This window comes from Camelus dromedarius, chromosome X, assembly GCF_036321535.1.
Source record: "Camelus dromedarius isolate mCamDro1 chromosome X, mCamDro1.pat, whole genome shotgun sequence".
Lineage (NCBI taxonomy): Eukaryota > Metazoa > Chordata > Mammalia > Artiodactyla > Camelidae > Camelus > Camelus dromedarius.
The window spans coordinates 102062896-102088187 of NC_087472.1; the positions used below are offsets into that span (position 1 = coordinate 102062896).

The window sequence follows — 25292 nt, forward strand, 5'->3', positions numbered from 1 at the left end:
TTGCAGCGCTTCCATCTAGAGGCAGAGTGTAGTTCCCTGATCAACTGATGATGTTGCTTAGCCATATGGCTTTCTTTGGAGAAGTAGAATGTGGATAAAAGTGAGGGTAATGGTTCTGAGCTTAGATCATAAAGCAGTTGATATTTCTACTCACACCTTTTGTGCTTCTGCCGTCACCACGGGAACAACACACCAGCTAGCCAGCTGGTCCAAGAAGAAAAAGAGATACAGGCAACCAATCTGAACTCAACCTAGAGGTTGGAGCCAACTTCAGCCAAGCTTGATCTGTATCATCCAAATGTTAGCCAACCCACAGGTGTAAACTAGAACAAATCATTTAAGCCACTGAGTTTTGAGCTACTTTATTGTTATGTGGTATTACTGTGGCAATAACTGACCGATATAATACATGTTATTTGATCATACCCTTGTAAGACCTGGACCTCAAATATATCTACCAGGTATTTGTGCCACCACCACTTCCCTTCTCTCCCTCAGCTGTATTTAGGATATAAGTCCTTCATGAGATGTGCACTTTGTAAATATTTTCTCCCAAAGTACAACTTGTCCTTTCATTTTCTCAACAGTGTCTTGAAAAAAAACAAAAATTTTTCATTTTGCTGAAGTTTAGTTTACCATAATTTTCTTTTATTGTTTGTGCTTTTTGTGTCCTATTTAAAAATACTTTGCCTACCCCAAGATGCCAAAGATTCTCTCTTATGTTTCCTTCTAAAATTTTTATAGTTTTAATGTTTACATTTTGATTTATGATATATTTCAAATCACTTTTTATATACGGTACATGGTAAGGGTTGACATTCTTTTTTTTTTTTTTTTTTTGTCATACAGTTATCCAGTTGTTCTAGCACCATTTGTTGAAAGCCTATTCTCTTTCCACATTAAATTACCTTGGCACCATTGTTAAAAATTAATTGACCAAATATGTAGTAGACTATTTCTGGACTCTATATTTTGTTCCACTGATCTATATGTCTATCCTTATGCCAATGCCATACTATCTTGATTACTGTTGGCTTTATAGTAAGTCTTCTAATCAGTTAGTAAGAGTCACCCAACTTTGACCTTTTCATTTTCAAAATTGTTGTGACTATTTTATTTTTTAAAATATTTTCCATATAAATTTTAGAGTCAGACTGTCAGTTTCTACAAAAAACAATTCTAGGATTTTGACTGGGATTTCTATGAATCTGTAGATAATTTGAAAAGCATTGACAACCTAACAATTTTGAGCCTGTGATCCATGAACATGGTATATAAAGATAGAAAAATAAAATCCAATCTTGCTTAAGACACTGTTTTTAGAGTTTGTTGTTACATGCAGTCAAGCCTAATGCTAATCAATACAGAGCCATCCACAAATCCTAATAAATGCATCAGATATGTAATTTAAAAAATAGATGGAGGTGCTAAAGAAGAATGTCAGAAGGACACCAGAATCAACCTAAAAGAGCTTCTAATTGCCAAAGATAAAACAATTTGAACAACAAAAAAAATAATGATAGCATTGAATTATAACCCAAAGAATAAATATCCATGAGTCATAATGAAATAAATGACTGAATAAATAAATGAGGATAAAGAAACAAATATTTCTTATAGATTAATTTCAATTAACATATATAGAAAGAATGAGAGAACTAGAAAATCACCCTTAGAACACCATAGCAATAACTGCTGCAGGCAAGATTCATTGATGTGTCAAATGTTTGGGTACAGCATGGCTTAACTGAGTCTTCTGCTTAGAGCTTCTCAAAAACAAAATGAAGGTTTTGACAGGACTGTATTCCTTTCTGGAGGCTCTGTGGATGAATCTGCTTCCATGCACATTCAAGTTGTTGGCAGAATCAGTTCCTTGTGACTGTAAGGCTGTGGTCTTTGTTTCCTGGTTGGCTGTCAGCTAGAAGTCTCTCTTGGCTCCTTATGGCCACCTGCATCCCTCACCACATTGCCCCCTCCACCTGCAACTCCTTCTCATGCTTCACATCTCTCTGCCTTCCTCTTCTGCTTTTAAGGGCTTATGTGACCATAAGGAGCCTGGTGGATAATCTCCCTACTTTAAAGTCATCTGATAGTAACTGTAATTATATCTGAAAAGTCCCTTTTGCTATGTAACATAATATAACCACAGGAGTGCTGTGTAACAGGCACAGGAGTTGCCATGTAACATAATATAACTATACGAGCAGTACTAGAGGGCTAAGATCCTGGGGGCCAAAATTCTGCTTACCACAATCCACTGTCTGGTGGCCCCCATGATTCCTGTCCATTCCACATGCATCCATTCCTTATGGCCTCCAAGTCAAAATTTCTACTAAGTCTCCTTATGGTATTCAGGCTTTTTCTAAAGTGATTTAGGATTTGTAATTGTCCTTAATCCTTCTGAGCCCTCACCAACAGTCTTTAGCATCCATAATTCTACTAACAGTCTGATCAAGGAAATCTAGGCTTTTCTCTATCATGCTCCCCTACCCTAGGTAAGTTACTTCACTTCTCAGGGTTAAAAACTTCCTCATCTGCATAATAATTCTTGTTTCAAATTTTAGGAGACAGAATACTCCACAGAATGATCTTAATCATCTTCTAAGTGGCTTTGGATTTCACCCATTACCAGGCTCCACAAGAAGAATGTCATCAAACGAGCCAGTGGTCACATTTGTCCAGTTCAAGGAACAGGGGAGCATTCTGGCCAAGCTGTTTGCCTGTCTTGAAAGCAGGGGTGGTCTGGTAAGCTCTGAGATGATCTCTGAGACAGGGGTCCCTGTGTCTTGTACTTTCCAATGCTGGACACAATGCCAAGGCCTGACTGCTACCAACTGCCAATTTTTAATTTAACAAACACACATCTAATGCTCACTAGGCACCATTCTACATGCTTTATATCTGTATTCACATATAGGCACTTATGGATGATGAAGTGATGCACAGAGAAGCATGTAACTTGCCTAAGATCACACAGCTATTGAGAGATGGAGCCAGGATTTGAATTCAGGCAAACTCCAGATCTCAATGCTTTTAACCACTGTGCTATGCTGCCAGAGGGCCATCCGTCAGGCCACCTCTTCTTATCCTAATAGTGGGGTCAGAAGAGATGACAAGAGGAAATTATCCCCTAACCCGATCCCACTGCCTCCAACTGGACTATTGGAGAATTAAGGAAGAGTGGTGCTTGGGAGAAAAATAAGAGGAGGAGACAAAAACCAGGGTCAGGGAAGGAGGAAGAAAGTAAGGAAGCTGGACATTAATGAGCTCAAAATGATTTAAAAAAAAAAAGTTTCAGCTCAATTTCTCTCTGTCTGCTGCCACAGCGAAGCTTGAAGGTGACTTCCAGGGATACTGAGAAATTCTACAGTCAGGGAGCAGAGTGAAAAATGGATCAGGTGTGCTCTTCACAGAGCCCAGCAGGCTGAACACAGTAGGAGCCAATAAAAAAAACCCTGATCAAATAACATTTTAAATAATTTTTAAAATTATTGTGTCTATCAGAAGGAGGGAAGTGCTTCTTAGAAGCTAAATTCACTATACCAGCCATTCTGCCATCTAAGGGAAAATTTCCTATTGTTGACAAAGAGATCTCCACATTGTTCCTTTCCCTTACAGAGGCTGGTAAGGAAAGAATGTGAAGATACGGAAATGTTAAAGCCTCTACCATTCTTCTATGCTGCTAAAGGTGAGGTTGCAAACTGGCAATCCGTGGGCCCGAGCTGGCTCGCAGACATGTTTTGTTTGGCCGGCAGAATGTCAGCCTGCACAGTGGGGTTTTTTTCCCCCTCAGTGTTTTAAATTGGAAATAGTTGCCAACATATTAAACAAACAAGAAAAAAAGCAAGAATCCTTTGACAGATGTATTGCAAATAAGTTCTACTGTTTCGCAGCGTGCCAAAACCCTCTCAGCTGTGAATTTTGATAAACAGAAGTTCTTAATTTTAATGAAATCCAATTTATCAATCTTTTCCTTTATGCTGAGTGCTTTGTATGCCCTGTCTAAAAAAACTCTTTATGAAATTCATGAAGGTATTACCCTATGCTTTCTTCTCGCAGTTTTGTTGTTTTACCTTTCACATCTAGCTGTAGGACCCATATTGAATTAATTTGGGGCTATGGTAGGGATCCAGGTTCATTTTTTTCCATGTGGATATCCAATTGCTCCAGCACCATTTATTGAAAAGATCATTCCACCCACTCCCCTTGCACTGGATTATGATGGTGAGTTTATTGTAAATCAAGGGATCGTATATGTGTGGATGTTTCTGGCCTCTCTATTCTGTACCACTGAGCTATTCGTCCAACATTTGCAACAATGCTACACTCTCAATTACTGTAACTTTACAGTAAGTCTTGAAATCTAGTAGGGGAAGTCTTCTGATTTGCTCTTCAAGATTATCTTGACTATTCATTGGGATGAACACTTAAAATCAGTGCATGTATGTATCTACGCTAAGCCTCAATAAAAGAAGTAAATAATGCAAAAGGGACTTTCTGGGAAGTTAAGGAAGATGAGATATTGAGCCTCTCTCAAGGAATCAGAAATCTAGCAACACAGGAGACTGCATGTCAATAGTCCAGGGTTGCCAAACAGCCACAGGCCCTTCCTCTCCATGCCTTCCACTGAGGCAGATGGGCCAATGCCACCTCTCATCCTACTCTTGACTAGCTTCACTCATTTACATAGCTGCTTGGACCCGGGAGGTATCTGAACTAAGGGACTAGTTTAGCAGAGTCTGTAGCTCCAGCCGTAAGTCTGGATAATGGAAGGAGATGGAGGGACGCCCAAGGGGCTCCTCTAGAGCAGGTTTGTCAACAGGGGCACTCCTGACATTTGGGGCCAGGTCATCTTGGTGGTGGGGGCTGGCCTGGACACTGTAGGATGGTTAGCAACACCCCTGGATCTCACTAGATACCCTCCCAAACTGTGGCAGCCAAAACCATTTCTAGACATTGTCAAATGTTCCCCGGGGGGAAGAGACAGAATTGCACCCAGTTGAGAACTCCTGGCCTAGACCTAGAGCAGGAACAGAAAGGAAGAAGAGAGATCTGTAGGGGGTATGGGCACGAGGTTAGGACCACTGCCAGGACCCCCCCAGTTCCCACCTACCCACCTTCCCTCAGCCAGCAGAACAAGAGATCTATAAAGAGGAAGAGGAAGACTCTGACAGAGAAAGAGTGGACGGTGCAGCAGGGAGCTGTGAACAGGACTACTGCGTCACAAACTCCTAGGGGCATCTTTCACATAGACTACAACGTGAACAGTGTCCCCTAGAGTTGTACGATGTGATGACCCTAGATGTAAACTATTTAAAAACTCTCATCTCTCTAAATATTCTATAAATTCTGCCCTTTTCCCATTTCACCCCATTCTCCTTACAGACACACACACACGCCTCTTATAATGATGTTTGGGGGAGAATTGAACGATCCTTCTATCAAGCTAATTCCTAGGAAGGATATCAGAGCCAGAAGTGACTCAGATAAAAACCTCAGTTTCTCCACCATTACTTCTGCCTCTCAGAATCCCCAGAAAGATCAAGATGCAGGCTCTCACCACACATGGGTTGAGGTTCAAGCCAATTTCATTTGCATTTCAAAGGTCCTGCATCACAGTTCTCTGTATCTGTATTTAATTTGCTTTGCTTTCCCTTTATTTCATTCCCCAAGCATTATCTTTCTTCCCCTTGGCTTTCCCTTCAGCCTCATAGCTTTGATTAAGTCAAACGCAAGGGTGGAGGCACATGCTCTACTCCGCAGTGATGCACAAGGATGGAGTGGTCCACCGCAGGTACAACAAGGGGTGCATTCTCTGTAGAAAATTTTAAAATAATGAAACCGACTAAAAGTCAGTCTGCTTTTATTATCAGCACGCACCAGCATTCCAAAATTGTTTAAACATTCATCAAAGAAAAAATGCTCCCCCCCGCCAATATTCTTCTGGTTTACGTTCTAAATGATTACTGTAGTTATTGTCGTTTTTTAAAATAAATACATATTTTCATACATTTATACCATAAGCATAAGCAACATCAACAGAGAACATAAATATTACACACACACATACATATAATATTTGTGTCCTCTGCTGACATTGCTTTTGCCTGTAATGCTACAGAATACTCACAGGTGAACCTTGACAATTTTACACGGTTTCTGTGCCAATTACTTTTTTCTGCCAAATCTTCTAAGAGGATTTCAGGGCAAATAAAAGAAGGTATTACAATCTTACTCCAAAGATCTTTTTTTTCCATCTTTGAAAGAAAAATGCAGTGAGGGGAAAACCACTCAGATACCTGCAAACACTAAATGTTGGCACTTCCAGAATACCTCATATTTACAAAACAATATGGCCAGGCTCTTTGAAGTTGGAGTTTGCCATGGAGATGCTGTGCTTAGAGCATTTCTCCCCCAGGCTCAGGGATTTTTCAGAATTCTTAAGTAAACTTAACTGAGAATTCTTGTTCAAAAGGAATTGGATATTTTGGCTTCATCTCCAAACTCTCCGTTTTTGCACTTTGATGAGCCTTCTTGCCAAAGAAAAAGGAGGGGTGGGGGGTCTTGCGCCTCTCAGTCATCTCAGGCCCCTGATATCCTCCCACTGAAAGAAAGAGTTCAGGGGAGACAAAGTCTCACGTCATCCGATAGGACTCCTGCCTACCAGGCTTTAGGCCCTTGTGTTCTGGGCTTTGGTCCTTTGTCCAAAGACACGCCAGACGTGTAACAAATCAAACTAGGAGACTTGGTTCATGCCAGAAGCACAAGTTCACAGTCTTCCAGGGAAGCATTTCCCTTCCAAGGAGTAGAGAAAAAAAATTGGGAGAACATAAACCACTCCTTGAATATCAGTGAACTGACTTTATTCATTTGTGCTTAAATCTTGAAAGAGGCTGCAACAGCAGGGTGCTTTCTGCCTTCCGGTGACATGCAAGGCCTTCTTACCTGGCCTTGTGCCTGACTCTGGCCACTTCTCCTGCACTCATCCCTTCCACAAGAAAGTCTTTTTCAGTTCCCAGAATACAGCATGCTCTGATCCTGCCTTGCCTTAGCGCACACAGCTCCGTCTGCCCTGAACACCCTCTTCTTCTTGGTTAATGCCTATCCCTCCTTTAAGACTTTTCCGTGAAGACTTCTTGGTTCCCCCCAGTCTGAATTATATGCCCCTCCTGTGTTCTCAAAGCAACCTGGCCTTCTGCCTTCTAGCGGAAACCGTGCTCACTACAACTTTTTCTTCTTGAGCTCACAGCTAGACTACATGTCCCAGCAACCCTTGTAGTTCACTGCTGTCATATGACTGAGTCCCAGGAAATGAAATATTCAGAGAAATTATGTGCATCACTTCTGTGCAGAGAAATTGTACCCTCACTACAGTTGTCTTTTCTCCACACACTAGCTAAGAAAACAGTCTCTAGCCCTGGAGGGAGATGGGAGCACACATGGAAGGGGTCTGGGTCCCCACATAACCACAAAGTAAATGGCACAACTATGAACATCCGCTTGGACTATACAGTGAGTGAGAAATGAAACTTTCATTGGGTGAAGCCACTGAACTCTTGGGGTTCTTTGTTGTAGACAGCAGTTAGCCAACTCTGACTAATACATCACAGCACCCATCCCACACTGCCTTGCAAGTCATTTGTAGGTCTCCATGAGCTCCTTAAGGGAAGGAATTCTATCCTGTAGGTCTCATCTCTAGCTCCTAACAAAGTGTTTGATACACAGTAGGGGCTCAGTAGATAGCTGTGGAAGGAAGGTCAGGAGGGGGAACTAACTCATGAATGGACACTGTAGCACAGCAAAGTCTGCCCTGGGAACATTGTTATCCTTTGCTCAGAATTAGCTGAGACCCTAGATAAATCAGTTTGGCCTGTCTGCACCAGTTTCCTTGACTGTAAAATGTGGTTGGCTAGATCAGTAGTTCAACTTTAGTGAGCAATCACTCTTACCCAGAGGGCTTGTTAACAGGAAGATTGCCGGGCCCACTCCCAGAGTTCCTAATTCAGTGGGTCCAGGGTAGGTCCCAATGATTTGCATTTCTAATCAGTTCCCTGATGATGCCGATACTGCGGGTCTGGGGACCACACTTGGGACCCACTTGCCTAGATGGTCTCCAATCTCTTGTATCTCTAAGGTGAGTGACCCAGTGATCCTCACCAGTGCTTGGAAACAGTCAGGGCCTGCTGGCCTCCAGTGGCCAAGCTTATGAGCCAAATCATAAATGATTTTTCCAGAGTTAGTTTGGCATGTGGAACTACTAGATTGGAAATATCCTATGTGTAGTCCATTTGCATTCACAGTACAGAATAAAAACCTGGTAGGAGACTGGTGCCTCCCAAAATTATTTAAATTTTAAAGATAAGAAACTGCAACTGGAGTGCCAGATTACTTGGTTGGGATTTCAAGCCAAACCTCCCCGATTCCTCCCCTCCACTTGCACTCTCTTATGGGACATTATAATGGGAAATTTTCTGAACACAAAGAACACCAACAAGATGAAGCAAATAACCCGATGGTACTTAAGCCAAGTTTTCAGTTCAGTGGCTCTTTAAAATGCACTGTGCGTTAGCCAAGACATCCCATGACTGCCCAGTGTTTACTGTGTACAGATATTTAAGGACCTAGCTCAGCTCACCAGGAGGTGAAAATAACCAAATCTCCGACTTTGATTTAATGGGGGAAAACCTCCAACACCTTTTCACATCACTTGCATTATATGTACAAGACCAAATGCAGACCACAGTACACAGATTGACACCAAGACTCCATAAAAGCCACACTTAGTTATCACACATTTATTTTGTAACACAGCACCCCAGTTTCACAGCATGTACATTTTTCAAGGTTGGAGATTCTTGACCTACTATGTTCTCCACAGACTTTCCAACAAGTGTGAAAGAGAGGCAGTAAGGTTAGCTTGAGTCTACAAGTCACAATCCAAATATAGGACACCCTATATTTATTTATGTCTAAGATCAATATACATAGAGTTCCCAATGCTTAGCAAATGAATGAGACTCTGGCTGAGTAAATTATCATGAAAAGACAGAAGGCATCAAATATATACTTTGCTGCTACTCATTTTACTGTTCAATGTACCTGTAGTGAAAAAATACACATTTTTACTTTCAAGGTTAAAATAGACCATCAGTCAGCTCATTATCTCTCCGGGCCCACGGCTACGAAGACTAAGATGGTTCCTCCCATCTCTCGCTCACTGGAACGTTGTATTTGTGCTGAAGACAGAGGGAATGGCAGTGCTAAAGAAAAGGGCACACCCGCTTCCCACCCGGCTGCAGTTGAAGCCCTCACTCAAGTTGTCTTAAAACAACAGAAACAACACAACTCAGTGGATCCAATCTCCATACAACTGCATGACCTGTTCCGTTCCCAAGGCCAAGCTCCCTGAAGGAGCTTTCGGACCCAGTCCTGTTGCCCAAAAGACTGCTTCACGATGGAACTGGGACCAGAAGTTTCCCTACTGCAGCCCTCAAGTTCCGATTCAAGCCCTCTTCCGGCAGCCCAGGGTCCTCTGGTCTTCAGGATTATAAACCACTTTCTCCAACCTCCCACGGTCGTGAATTTAGCTTAGAGCAAGACAGGAGAACCCACAAAACAGAAAATAAACACTGCCCAAGTGTTGAAAGCAGAGCAAGGCTTCTGTAACTAGAACAAGTCCTGTCAATCAAGACCCTGTAATGCCTTTTGGAAAGGTTCCTTTATCACCACGTGTTCGTAAGCGTAGAAAATAACTGGACAAGCCTAAAAGCAACCGTGCATCTGGGATGTCTTGTTCACAGTAACGGACTGGCTGTTTCGGGGAACGCTTGGTAAGGCGACCTTTGAAAGCCTACTTTGTAGGGTGGTGGGGGAAGCAGCTAAGAATCTGCTTGTGTTGCTTTTAAAGCCTGGCCCTCCATGACTGCTGTTCTTCCAGTTGCTCTCGGGAGGGTCATCTAGCTGCATTTCTCACCGCAACCAAGCAAAGCTGGGTGGCTCGGAGAGTAAGGCTCACAGAAACTGCCACCAATGGCTGAGCTGTTGACATTGGTGGGCAGTCTCTCTTAGCCTTAGCCAGAGGGGAAGCAAGATACGCCACCTCGGGACTCCCAAAGCCTACAGCCCCACCTCTTACCAGGAACATCACCCACACTGAGTCATGAGGCAAAGAACCAACAAAGCACCCGTAACTAAAGTGTCGATTCAAGTGAGCCTTTGAAATCAGTCTTAAAAGAGGACACTTGAAACAGAGTAAACCAGTTGGAAACAGAAACCAAAGTTACTAGCATTCTATATAAACTAGAAGAGAAAAAGACCTCGCAACTAAAATTCCACTATGTTCACACAGATAATGTTCAAACCACAACAGAGCCCTACTTGTCAGTAATATGGGAAGATCTGGTTGCTATGATACTTCTAATTCTTTTAAAAATATTTAAAAAATCACATCCCCTTGGTGATATCTTGTCAGGAGGTGTGATTCTAATTTGTGTAGAACAAATGTTTTTAGCTCTAAGGTGTTACACTGAAACTGAGATCTTTCCAACTACTACATTTGCAAATGCCTGTCTTAATTGCAAGAAAAACATCCATTCCAGATTATTTTCTTATTGATCTTCTGAGTACACATCTATCATTATCATGGTTGTGAGTTCATTTAAGAAAGAGACAAATCATTTAGAAACAGACTAGAATCAGGTCGCAGATGAAGAGAATGCTTTATGATAGTTCAGACATTACTAGGAAATCAAAGAAAAATTCATGTTTTTGATTACTCACCCTAAACTATGCTGAAATTGAATACCTGCAACCCAAGTAACCCAATATATACTGAAGAAAACTATAACTTACTACATATTGAGATCATTTCAATCACAGTAGTCTATTTTAAAAACAAACTCCCACAAGGAATACAGGAATGGAATCCATTCAAAGCAACAGCTGTCAAAAGTTCTGCCAAGAAACTCAGGGTAATTTATTGCATCATGAAAGGCGAGGTGTTCAGGAGAACGAATAGTTCAATCATACTCTTTCCCTTCAGATTTTATTTTTTTGTCTCAATCCAAGAGAAAGATCTAGCTCTAAAACTCATTAAAACATATTTTCATATTTTAAGACTGATTAATTAAGTAAGTAAAAGTCAACATGGTAAAGAGATGAAACCCTTCTAATCTATTTTTTAGTAATGCTAGAGGCTAGAGAACTCAACTTAGAATCCGAAAAATCCCAACTCTGCCACTAGCTACCTCCTTCTATGGATTCTTGGGCTAGGAACTGTGGTTTCTTAGGACCCTAGTCTCCCCACAAGCAACTGCAGGTATAGGAACAGGTCCTCTCACCAGTGACATCCTATTGTCCAATGATAGTAAAATGGGCATAGCCTGCAGCTACGATGCGTCTTCTCCCAGTGAGACCCAAAGCACTTCTCTAATATTTGTAAAGCAGCCAGATCCTTCCAACTAAGGCAAAGGTCTGCCTTGAATACAACGCACGCCTCCATTCCAGATATCGACCTTTGGGTTTTGCTTCACGTCTGCTGGAGAGGGGGGTAGTGAAGGTAGTATGCCACCCACCAGAGACACCGAGGTGCCCAGTAAACCGGCTATCTACGCCCACTGTGCTTTCATCCTTGGGACTATGGAACTCCCAAGGGGGAAAACCACTTAACATAAGGTTATTAAACCCCCACAGGTGGGGCAACATCAACTTTCTGTCCACAGAATTCTGCCCAATACGCAAGTCTTATTTTTGAGTAGTTTTGTAGAAATGATATAATGGTGATATCAATAACCAGCCTTCTGAGAAATCACATTAAAGACTCACAGAAATATTACCAGGAGTATAATCCTAAATTAAAAGTAAACATCCTAAGAGAACAGAAGTAGATGAGGAGGACTAGTTAGGTAATAATAACCGTGTGTGTGTGTGTGTGTGTGTATTTAATTGGTTTGTTTTAAAATCCACATCTGGGCAACTAAGAACCTGTGGTCACTGTTAAGTCTAGTCAGGAAGGTCGGGTGTGGATATTACTGGTGTGCACTTTAATGCAATCCCTATCTTAAAATATTGGTGAGACTACACAACTCATGAGACTTTGATTGTCCAATGCATGTTTTTTCGTTTAATGAAAACCAAGCCAACTAAACAAAACCCCAGCCTCCTAATTTGGCTCACTCTGGTCGTGACTTGATGGGGAAAAAAACATGTCAATATTTTTTAAATGCATAACACAGACTAACATTCTTTAGTTTATATGTCTGCTTAATGGCTATGAAGTGCTATCTCGAGTGTGTGCATATGTACTGGCAGATCAGGAGATAAAGTGCACATGCTTGTCTTTCTTGGACTGAATGGAACAAAAGGCAAACATGATGTGAAATGTCTGCGACAAGGACACTGCTGATAAAATGTGCTGCAGCCCCCAGATCTCGGAACATGCAAAAAGAGGTTACCTAAAAAATGTGCACTCACCCATTCACAATCTTTGGAAGGGTTTACACTAACTCTGAACCCTTTCCACAGAGATAAAAAAAAAAGGCTGCCAAAAGGGCAGGAAAGAGGGGCTAGAGAAAGAGTTCAAGGTTTGTGATTTTCAAAATCAAAGCAATTCAAAATCCCTTATTAGACCGGAATCAACAACTTGTTTTTCTTTAGAAACACATCATGTTTGAGCCTCTCCTGCCATTAAGCTATTGATAAAGCTTGCCAATGGAATAAGGAAGCATTAAATAAATGCCTACTTTTTCAAAAAGCAGTTGACTTTATTGAAATCAAAGGCTTAATCCTACATACTGCAAAACTACCCTAAACCACTTCAGAGAGGACCCTAGGCACACCCCACCCCTTGATCCTAAGAACGAGTAAATTAGCAAAATGCACGAGAGACAGCATTTCCTGCCATCGGTCTCTTGAAGTGATGTGAAAGCCGGCAGGCCTGATCACTGTGAGGGTCAGGGCTTTCAGGACAAGCAGCACCTATGTAAATTTCTATCGAATACTGGCTTCTGCAATTTGAGCTGACTGCTTTACATCACTTACACTGCAGTCGGCTGGGCTCCCTGGACTGCACATCAACTGATCACTTCCCAAGGGGACCTTCACAGAGAACAAACTAGTCCTACACCCAGTGTGAGGATCGGCTTTCCTTCATTATTTCTTCATATCCAATACACTCACAATCCAGGTTAAAATAACAAAGACAAAAATAACTACCAGAGATTGTTGGATTGCTGGTAACAACCATTTGCCCTTCTTCCCTAGTTTGAATACCTGGGTTCAAACAACAAATATTTATCAGTTCCTTAGCCTTAGCCTTTCATATTTGATGGGTAGTTTCAAATTCATGCATTTACAGATATGTTAACCCATGCAGGACAAAAGTAGAGATCTGGCAACTGTTTATTTAATTTGATCGGGCAAGGCAGTGAGGCCAAATTGCTCTTGCCCAAAATTTTACATGAAAGGGCTGAGTTATCTGGGTTGACGGCCGAGCTGGGCCAAGTTAAATAGATCATGGACAAAACTACTGCTTTACAGAGGTGTAAAGGCTGAATAAGTCTTTGCCATTCAACAGAAAACAATAGTCATGTATTATTTATAGCTAGATATAATATCGAGATGGCACTAGAGAAGCAATTTTTGGCATATAGTGGTGGAGGGCACAGTGCCAGTCTTAATCTGATGCTTTTGTTCTATTCTAGTTTTTGTTTTTATTAACATCATGCCAAAGACTATCCAGTTAGAATCGCAATTATTCAGGAAATCAACCTACTGTATATGACATAAATACAAAAATAAAACACGCATCCTGAAGGTACTGGATTATAAGGTTTTGTACAAATCATAAATTCTTTAAATAAATAATGCTCTAAATTGTTTTGATTTGCTAGAAGATTGGTTTTTGGTGAGGAGTAACATCTAACACCTCGAAGAAGTACTTAAGGATGGGAGATAAATTCCACTGATAATTACAATTTCAAGTGTGATAATCAGCTGTATTTTTTTCCATCAGAGTAAAATGTACACATGAAGTACAAGAGAAAAGGTGATACAGATTATATTCCGCCGCTCACAGGTTTTGACACAGTCTCAGATATCTATGACAAGTAGTTGGGTTGAAATATTCAAAGGAAAGCTCTTGGCAGAAAAGGTCACCCACTGTTACTTGAATCTTGGAGGTCACAACACAGTGACTGGACGAAGTTGTTCCAATTGGTTTTCCAATGCAATCCGTTCTTGATGAACCTCCTGAGTTGTACAAAACAAAGAGAAGAAAGGAGTCATTTCTTGGGTTCATCCGTATTTCATCAGGTATTAAAAAGAAACTCAAGACTGGACACACAAGCATTTAAGTGCACATGACTCAAGGACAAGTGGACTGGAAGGCATCATATTTAAAGCTGATGACCAGACAGAGGAGGCTTCACAATTCAGTCTCTCAGCTCCTTTCTGAAGATGATGAAATGAACCTGAGTGACCAACCCCTCACAAACCTCATGGCTAAATCTCACCCTCCAGTTTAACAGGATCCGTGGCTGCCACCAAATGACGTTAAAAATTAAGACTGATTGGGAGGAAGTGGAAAAGCAAAAGTAGACGCCTCATACGAAGAGGTGAGCCATGAGGACAACACTTTAGTTGCAATCTCTCGTTTCTAATCCAGGGCCATGCTTGATCAGGTCTGAGAGATGAGAAAGTGCACGGGTCATCCTCCCACCAAAGTATCATCCAGGCTCCTGCACAACACATGGCTTCTTGGCTAAAGGCAGAAAAGAGGATCCACAATCTGCTATTTGGGAATTCAAACTTGCAGCCCTAAAATAGATTTGTTGGCAGGGAGAGAGGGGGACACATAAAGGCATTTGCAAGTAGAATCAGTCAAGGTGGGAAAAAATTCTGTACAAAGGCTAAATTCTGAGATGCCCCAGAAGAACCAACATGCTTAACAGTGCAGAACTCAACAAGCGTTTGTTTATCCACTCACCCTTCCACCTCTCCAGCCAATAGTCTTTGAGGATCTACCTACTATGGGCCAGATTCTGCTCTAAAAGTGATGATACCACCAAGGAACAAGACAGATCAAACCAATGCCCTCAGAGGGCTTATACACAAATGGCTAGAGAAAGACAGTAAGTTAAAGAACATGGTAACTTCCAGAAAGAAATAAGATGACATAAGAGAGTAATGGGGAATCTAGAAGAAAGGTGGTCAGGGAAGGGTTCTCAGAAGTGATGCTATGGAACAGAGACTTGAATTAAGTGAGAGGTGAGCCATGTGAAGATATGGGAGAAGGGTATTCAGGGAAACAAAATGGCAACTGCAAAGGCCCCAAAGCAGGGAATGAACTTGGTGTGTCTGATGAACAAAAAGGCCCATGTGACCAGATCAGAGGGAGCAACTGAGACACTGGCAGGAGTAAAAGTCAGAGAGTTAGGTAGGATGTTGTGGGCAGAGTAAGGAGTGTGGATGTCATTCAAAGAGTTGGGGTACAGCAATGAGAGTTCTGAATCAGGAAAGACACACAGTTTAATTCAGAATTCTCACTTTGGCTACTATGTAGACAATGGATTATAGCAGGACAAGAGTAGAAGCAGGGAGCGGCTGGAAGGTTATTGCATGGACCCAGGTGAGAAATGAAAGTGGCTTAGATGAGGGTAGCAGCCATAAAGATACAAGTGGATGGATTCTAGATATATTTTAAATCTAGAACTGATAGGATGTGTTGATGAAGTTGATGTAGGAAAGAAGGAAGGGGATTTTGGATTGAGCAAGTGGGTGGCTGGTAGCGTGGTATTAAATGAGAACAAGAAGACTGGATGAGAAATGGGCATTTCAAGGAGAGGGTTGGCAATTAAGCATCTGAGATATATATTAGATATATTAGGAGAAAAGCAGTTGTAAATGCATGTGTAGAGTTCAGAAGAAAGAGATATAGGACTTGAGACATAAATTTAGGATCACTAGGTCATGGATGGTCTTCAAAGCCACAGGACTGTGTAACATCACCTAGTAAAATAATATACACAGAGGTTACGGGTAAAGATGGAACTGAACATACATATCATACTCATTTCCTACCAGAACTCCACTAAAACAATAAATCAATTTGGAGGATCATAGATACACAAGGACAGGGAAAACAAAAGGGAAGAGGTGATAGCAATAAAATCTGTAAGCTGGAAGGAAAACTGATGAATAGTAAACAATTTAGCAAATCCAAGAAAAATAAATGTGGCGATTCTACCACTTGCTGAGTACATCTCATGGAACTAGGGAAATAACCACAGGGTGAATCTGGGGATAAAATGGACCCACTGTGAGATGGGCATGAGCTACAACTCCACTGATCACCTGACACCATAAGTTCCTACTCTAACTAGTGGATCCCAGTGATGTTTTGGGTCTCCTGGTATTAGTGTCAGTTCAGAGCCCATGTCCAATAGTTCTCCCCCAAATCTGATGACTTCCCTTTCCCCAGTGCACAGTCACACTGGTAAATGAGCACAAGGCCCTCTGGGAAAGGCTGACAGAAAGATTAACAATATAAAAATTTGGCTACATAGTGAGGTCCTTCCTTAAGGTGACCTAGATGTCCCTTTATTGAAGGGTTCTGTATCTGTAAACTGACTTAGTCTGGGAATTGACTGAGAGGCCACGAATAGAGCTCTGTTTGATGATTCTTCAGATTTCTGTTCACTAGACCTAGAATTTTTTCACTTACACAGATCAAGTAAAGAACACTAAATTGCAAGCTAAGCGTGAGGATGAAACAAGAACCAATCTGATGTTACATAGAAGAATTCTGAAAGACTCAAACTGGCAGCACCAGATTATCTATGAAAGTGTGAATGAGAGAGGGGAAGAAGACTGACTTAAATAAATGTTGGCTGAAAGTCAGCTTCAGAAGAAATTAGATCCTCAGCTCCTTCTTGCCACCAGGGCAGAACACTGAAGATTCATTCTTTGAAAAGGGCCTCTGGATTAGCAATACATAGACAGTTAAGGGCAAGGAAGTCAACTGGAAATAGGGGGATTAAATGAATATCTTGAATGCTGAGAACCACAGCCCTTTCCTCCACTGAACCAGGTTTTCCCCTCCACGTAGGAGACCAAAAGAGTCTCCTCTCTGAGGACTCCAACCAGACCAAGAGGAAAGAGCCAATTATACTGTCTTTGGGGGCTCACCAACTCTACAGCCCAGCCAAACTGAGGGACAATGAAGCTCAAAGTTGACAAGCCCCACTTGCTATGAACTTCTAATTGGCATTTTCATCCACCTCCTAAATACAAGTGAAGAAGGACCATCAGATATTGAAGGAAAGCAACCAATGAGAAATACATACAATAATATTAAAAATCAAGTTTCTTCAGGAAGAAGAGAAACTACCATTAAGAAGATATTACACCAATGAAATAAGAAGGATATCATCAAAAAGAAACAGAGAACAAAAAAAGTGAACTCTTGGTTATTAAACAATAGGAGATTTAGAATTTAAAAATAAGTCTTCAGAAATAAACAAAAAGAAAGAAGAGAAAGAAGGACGAGAAAAGAAAGAAAACAGAAAAGAAAATTAGAAAACCAAGCTAAGAGGTCCAATGCCTGAAAAACATCAGGAAGGGAGAACAGGGAAAATTGGGAGGGTGGAGGTGGGCAGGACGGATCAACAAAAATCAAGAAAACTCCCAGAACGGTAGAATATGGGTTTCCAAACAAAAGGGGCCTACCAAGTACAGAGACCAATGAATGACAGTGACCTACACCCAAGCAAAGGAAGGGTGAGGGGGAACAAATGTAAATGTAAAACAAAAACAAGGTCACATACAAAGACTCATAAAACAGAATGAAGTCTGGCATTTTAGAAAATAATTTTATTTTTTATTATCATATGGTAAAATTGATTATTTATTCTTTTAGTGTACAGTTCTACAAATGTTAACAAATGTATAGATTTATGTAACTACCAGCACAAGGAGGGTACATAACAGTTACAACAACCAAAAAGCTCCCTGGTACTACTCACTGATATACAAACCCTCACCTCATGCATAACCCTTGACAACCACTGGTCTGTTTCCCAGCACTATAGTTATGCCTTTTCCAGAATGTCAAATAAAAGGAACCACGTAGTACGTAACCTTTTGACACAAGCTTGTCTCACTCAGCATAATGCCTTTGAGTTTCATTCAAGTTGTTTTGGGTATCATTCCCTTTTACTGCTGAGTAAACTATTTCATTGTACTCAGTTTATTCATTCATCCTTTGAAGGACTTGGGTTGTTCCCAGGTTTGGGCTATCACATAAAATGGCTATAAACATTTGTGTACAGGTTTTTGAGTGAACATAAGTTTTCCTTTCACTAAGGTAGATACCCAGGAGTGGGACTGCTGGGTCACATGGTAGGTGAATATGTAACTTCATAAGAAACTGCCAAATGATTTTTCAGAGTTGGGTACCAATTTTCATTCTCACCACAAATTCATGAGAGTTCCAGGTGCCAGCACAGTCAGAATTTTCTGTTTTAGCCATTCTAATACATGTGAGTGGTAGGTGATCATGGCTTCAATTTGCATTTGCCTAATGGCTAAAGATGCCTAATATCTTCTCATGTTTATTTGTCGTCCTTATGTCCTCTTTGGTGAAGTGTCTGTTCAAGTCCTTTGCCTATTTTTAAGTTGAGTTGTTTTGAGTTTTGAGAATTCTTATCACTGAGTTTTGAGAGTCCTTTATATAATCTAGACACAAGTCCTTTGTCAAATAGCTGGGTTGCAAATATTTTCTCCCGGTCTGTAACTCATCTCTTGATTCTCTTGACAATGTTTGCAGCAGAGTAAAAGTTTTGAATTTTGATAAAGTCTGATTATTTTTTTTTTCTGTTACAGATTGTGGTTTTGGCATCATTTCTGACGCCAGGTCACAAAGAGTCTCTCCTGTTTTCTTCTACAAGTTTTATGGCTTTATGTTTTACTTTTGCATCTATGACCCATTTCAAGTTACTCTTTGTATCAGGAGTGAAGTTTCTGATCAAGGTTCATTTTTTCACATATGGATAACCAATTGTTAAAAAACAATTTGTTGAAAAGACCATCCTTTCCTCAATCAATTGATTTTGCACCTTTGTCAAAGATCAAATGGCTATATTCATGTAGACTATTCTAGTTCCTTGGACTTCACATATAAATTATAGGATTAGCAGGTCTATATCTACAAAAACTCTTGCTGGGATTTTGATTGGTTGCAATGAATCTATAAATAACTTTGGAGAAAAATAACATCACTACTATGTTGAGTCTTCCAATCCACAAACAGCATATGTCTTTCCCTCTGTTTAGGTCTCCTTAGATTTCTTTTAGCAGCACTCTGTAGTTTTCAGTATACAAATCCTGTGTTTTTGGATGAATTTATATTTCAGTATTTCATCAGGGGGAGAGGGCAAGCTACTGTGAATGGTGTTTCTTCTCAAATTTCCGTTCCTTGCTAGTATATAGGAATATGATTGCTTTCTGTGTGACCTTGTATTCTGTGACCTTCATAAACTCATTTAGAAAATAAAAAGTTTAAAAGTAATTCAATTTGCAATAAGGTCACTGAAAAAATTAGGAATAAATTTAACAAAAGACACATAATGCTTACATACTCAGAATTGTTGAGAGGAATTTTTAAAAATCTAAACAACTAGAGAGAGAATCTTGAAAAATTTATACTACCTGATTTCAAGATTTACTATAAAGCAACAGAAATCAAGACTGTGTGGTACCAGTATAAAGATCAACAGATAGGTCAATAGAATAGAATAAGAGCCCATAAATAAATCCACATTTATATAGTCATTAGATTTTTGACAAAGACACCAGAGTAATCCAAGGAGGAAAAGAAATTCTTTTCAACAAATGGTGCTAGATTAATGAGATACCAATATGGGGAAAAAAAGAACTTTGACCCTAATCTCACAGTATACATAAAACCCAATTCAAGATGCATTATAGATATTGGTGCAGCCACTACAAAAATACTATAGAAGTTCATTAAAAAATTAAAACTAGAATTACCTGGAGTGATGTCAGCATCATGGCTGAATAAGACAACCCTCATCCTTGTGCCCTGCCAACAACAACAATCTGGGATCCATCCACAGACAAAATGCCTTGTGGGAGCTATGGGATCCAGCAGAATACACCAACGGACCCAGGAGGAGTCTCGTCCAGCCAAGCATCAGAAAAGAGGCACAGAGACCTCAGTTCTAGCTCTGGACCCAGCAGTGGCCTGTGAATCAGCTCTAACCCATCTCAGGCGCAGTCTGGGAGCACCTGGAAAACACTGTCTTAGTTTCAAGCATAGAAGTTTCATTACAACCCTGACGAAAAACAGTATGAGTCTGGATGCACTGGAGAGGGTAAGAGGAACTTTTTGACTTTACTCACGTTACCCTCACCCTTTCTTGGCCTGTGATTTCTCCCATGTTGGTAGGAAGAGTGAGTAAGTGAGCACCCGCTTTCCCCAGCTGTGTGGGAGACTGCCAAAGAGGCTCATTCCTCTCTCACCCCATCTAGACTACTAAATTGTGAACTACATGACAGGGGGATGGGAAGAGGCTGAGAGAGTGGCAGATCGGACTCTCAAAGGGCATTAAAGGAACATGGATCCTACTAAATGTGTCATGAGACTCCATCTAGAAACCCACTTAGAAGCCTCTGGGGATACTTCAACTGGCCATGGAGAACTCCCAGCACTCCATGGGCCTTACACACACCACCACCCAATGGCCAGCTTCCTGTTCACATTCTTAACGGCAGTGGCAAGAGTAAGTGGGCACAAGCAGAAAGCCTTACTGGCCAAAATCTGTGGGCCAGGAAAGTCCACAAATTTGAGCTGTAGTGCCACCTTCGGGAAAACAAAAGGGAGGCTGTCGGCACTTGGCATGGTGTTTTGCAGGATAGAAATAAGGCATACAAGCTTAAGAATTCTGCCGCAAGAAGGAGCAAGAAATGTTGAGCAGGTGTATCCATAGAGAATCTGAGAAAGTCTCAGAATCTCTAATAGGGGTGATGAAGGTATTTCTCTTCTGAAGGTAGCTAGTAAAGTCTAGAGGAGATGACTGCTACTTCAAATGTGAAGACAGGAATGCAAATCTTCAAGGAAACATGACACCACCAAAGAATCACCATAATCTTCCAGTAACCAATCCCAAACACATGGAGATCTATGATTTACCCAATAAAGAAATTAAAATGGCTATTTTAAGGAAACTCAATGTGCTACAAGGAAACACAGAAAGACAAATCAACTAAACCAGGAAAACTACATTACATGAATAAAATTAGAAGTTTAGCAAAGAGACAGAAATCATTAAAAAAAAAAACAGACAGACATTCTGGAGCTGAAGAATACAATGAATGAAATTAAAAATATAGCAGAGAACATCAACATCAGAATGAATAAAGCAGAAGAAAGAATCTGAGATAGAAGACAAGGATTTTGAAATTACCCTGTCAGAGGAGAACAAAGAAAAAAGAGTTTAAAAAAAATGAAGAAAGGCTACATGATGTAAGCGATACCATCGAAAGAAATAATTTGTGAATTATTAGCGTCCCAGAGGTTGAAGAGAGAGAGAAGAGGGCAGAAAGCTTTTTCAAAAAAAGTAAAGGTTGAGAACTTCCCAAATCTGGGGAGAGAGAGATGGATATCTGAATTCATTAAGTTCACAGGTCAAACAAACTCAACTTAAAGAGAGCCCCTTCAAGACTCATTATAATAAACCTGTCAAAAATCAAAGCCAAAGAGAAAATCTTAAAAGCAGAAAGAGAAAAGCTTGTAACTTAAAAGGGACCTCTCATAAGGCTATGAGTGGATTTCTCAGCAGGTATCTTGTAAACCAGGAGAGAGTGTGATGATAATCCAAAATGCTAAAAGAAAAAAAAAACTGCCAACCAAGAATACTCTATTCAGCAAAGTTACCCTTCAGAAATGAAAGAGAGATAGACTTTCCCAGACAAGCAAAAGCTGAAGGAGTTCATTACTACTAGACCCTCCTTACAAGAAATGTAGAAAAAAGGAGGTTTTCAAGCTGAAATGAAAGAATACTAATTAGTAACATGAAAACATACAGTATACTGGGGTAAAGGTAAGTATACCTTTGAGAATTCAGAATACTCTAATACTGTAATATGATGGTGTGACAACCACTTAAATCTAGTATGAAAGTTAAAGGACAAGAGTATTAAAAATAACTATAGCTACAATAACTTGTTAATTATTCACTCAATTCATTGAGTAAAGGAAGTAAATCATAACATCAAAAACAAAAGAGGGAGTAGAGTTTTTATATGCAATTGAAATTAAGTCACTATCAGCATAAAATAGACTGTTATATCTACAAGATGTTTTATGTAATCCTAACAATAACCATGAAGCAAAAACAAAACCTGTAGTAGCTTCACAAAAGATAAAGAGAAGACAATCAAAGCATACTATTATGGAAAATCAATTCACAAAGGCAGGCAGTAAGAGAGGAAGAAAAGAACAGGGAACTACAAAACAACCAGAAAACAGTAACGTGGTGTTAGTAAATCCTTACCTATCAATATTTACTTTAAATGTAAATGAATTAAATTCTCCAATCCAAAGGCAGAGAGCTGCTGGATGGATTAAAAAAAGAAAAAGACTCAACTATACGCTGCCTACAAGAGACTGAGATTCACTTCAGTTTTACAGTTACATGTAGGAAAGAGTGAAGGGATGAAAAAGATATTCCATGCAAGCAGATACTGAAAGAGAACAGGCGTAGCTATTCTTTAATCAGACAAAACAAACTGTAAGCTAAAAATTATAACAAAAGACAAACAATGTCATTATGTAATGTTAAAGGGGTTAATTCATAAAGAAAATATAACAATCATAAACATATATGCCCCCAACATTGGAGCACCTAAATACATTAAGCAAATACTCAAAGACCTGACGGGAGAGATGGACAACAATATAATAACAGTAGGGGACTTTAATACCTCACTTTCAACAATGGGTGTATCATCCAGACAGAAAGTCAATAAGGAAATGTTGGACTCAAACTATACTTTAGACCAAATGGACCTAAGAGACATATCAAACATTCCATCCAACAGCAGCAAAATATATATACATATTCTCAACTGCACGTGGAATACTCTGCAGGATATATCATATGACAGGTTACAAAACAAGTCTTAACAGATTTAAGGATATCAAAATCATACCAAGTATATTTTCTAACCACAAAGTTATGAAACTAGAAATCAGTTAACAGGAGGAAAGCTGGAAAATTCACAAATATGTGGCAATTAAACAAAACACTCCTGAACAATCAGTGGGTCAAAGAAGAAATGAAAAGGGAAATCAAAAAAAGTCTTGAAACAAACAAAAATGGAAACACAACATTCTAAAACAAATGGCCAACAGCTACATGAAAAGATGCTCAATATCACTTATCATCAGAGAAATGCAAATCAAAACTACAAGGAGATATCACCTCACACCTGTTAGAATGGTTATTATCAAAAAGGTAAGAGATACGTGTTGGCAAGAATGTGGAGAAAGGGGAACCCTTATGCACTGTTGGTTGGAATGTAGACTGACGCAGCCACTATGGAAAACAATATGGAGATTTCTAAAAATTAAAAAAAGAACTATCATATGATTCAGCAATCCCACTTCTGGGTATCCAAAGGAAATAACATCAGAATGTCAAAGGAATTGACACGCCCATGTTCACTGCAGCATTATTTACAACAGCCAAGATATGGAAATAACCTAAGTATCTGCCTACAGATAAATGGATAAAGAAGATGTGGTACATACATGTAACAGAATATTATTCAGTCATAAGAAAGAAGAAAATTCTGCCTTTGGCGACATGGATGGACCTTGTGGGCACTATGCTAAGTGAAATGTCAGACAGAGAAAAGCAAATACCACATGATAGCATTTCTATGTGCAATCTAAAAAAGTCAAATTCATAGAAATAGAGTAGAATGGTGGTTGTCAGGGGCTAGGGAATGCAGGAAATGGGAAGATGCTGAGCAAGAGTACAAACTTCCAGTCATAAGATGAATTAATTCTGGAAATCTAATGTACAGCATGGTGACTATAGTTAACAATACTGTACTACAGATTTAAAAGTTGCTAAGAAAGTAAATCTTAAATGTTCTTAAAAGAAATGAAACTTTCCCATTTGCAACAACATGGATGGATTTGGAGGGCATTATGCAAAGTGAAATAAGTCAGACAGGAGAAGACAAATACTGTATGTTATCATTACACGTGGAATTAAAAAAAAATACAACAAACAAGTGAATATAACCAAAAAAAGCAGATTCACAGATATAGAGAGCAAACTAAAGGTTACCAGTGGGGAGGGGAAAGGGGGAAGAGATACTACAGGGGTAAGGGAATATGAGGTACAAACTATCAGGTATAAAATAAGCTACGAGGATATATTGTATAACACAGGGAATATAGCCAGGATTTTATAGTAACTATAAGTGGAGTATATAACCTTTAAAAATTGTGAATCACTATACTGTACACCTGTAACTTACATAACATTGTACAGCAACTACATTTCAATAAAAAAAGAATGAGAATGAGAGGAAATTTTTAGAGGTGATGAGTAGTTTTATGGCATAAATTGTTGTGATGGTTTCATGGATGTACAATTATCTCCAAACTCATCATGTTGCATACATTAAATATGCACAGGTTTACTGAGGCATCTACAATCATATTTCAATAAACATTTTTTAAAAATGTATCATAGACCTAAATGTACAAGTTTTAACAATAAAGCCTTTAGAAGAAAACACAGGAGAATAGGAGATGTAGGCAAAGTTTCCTTATATAGGAAGAAAGTAATAACCATAAGAGGAAAAATGATAAATCAGACTTTATCAAAATTAAAAACTTCTGTTCATGAAAAGACACAAGTAAGAAAATTAGTAGGCAAAACAAAGAATGGAAGAAAGCATTCATTTCAACAAATGACTGGTAACCAAGATAATATATAAAGCATCTACCTACAACTCCACAAAAAAGACTAAAAATGATTTTTAAACAGCCAAATATTTGGTAAAGACATTTCATAAAATAAAGTATGTGAAAAGCAAACAATCACATAGAAAAGTGCTCAAAATAATTAAGCATCAAGGAGATGCAAAATAAAAACTACAAGACCACAGGACCAGCTAAAAAAACAGTAACACCCAGTGTTGGCAAGGATGTGGAACTACTGGAACTCTCACACAGTAGTGGCGGGAGCACTAAA

The 25292-nt window shown here is 39.7% G+C and overlaps 1 protein-coding gene across 6 annotated transcripts in view; it reads right to left on the minus strand.

Annotated features, from left to right (window-relative positions):
- Positions 1 to 8775: 8775 nt before the first annotated feature.
- Positions 8776 to 25292, minus strand: part of REPS2 (RALBP1 associated Eps domain containing 2) — a 208303-nt gene continuing 191786 nt past the window's right edge. For all 6 annotated transcript variants that reach the window (XM_064483372.1, XM_031445822.2, XM_064483370.1 and 3 more), the window contains one exon: positions 8776 to 14247. In XM_064483372.1, the coding sequence (XP_064339442.1) occupies positions 14179 to 14247 (69 nt within the window). In that variant the 3' untranslated portion in view covers positions 8776 to 14178. The remainder of the gene's footprint in view (positions 14248 to 25292) is intronic.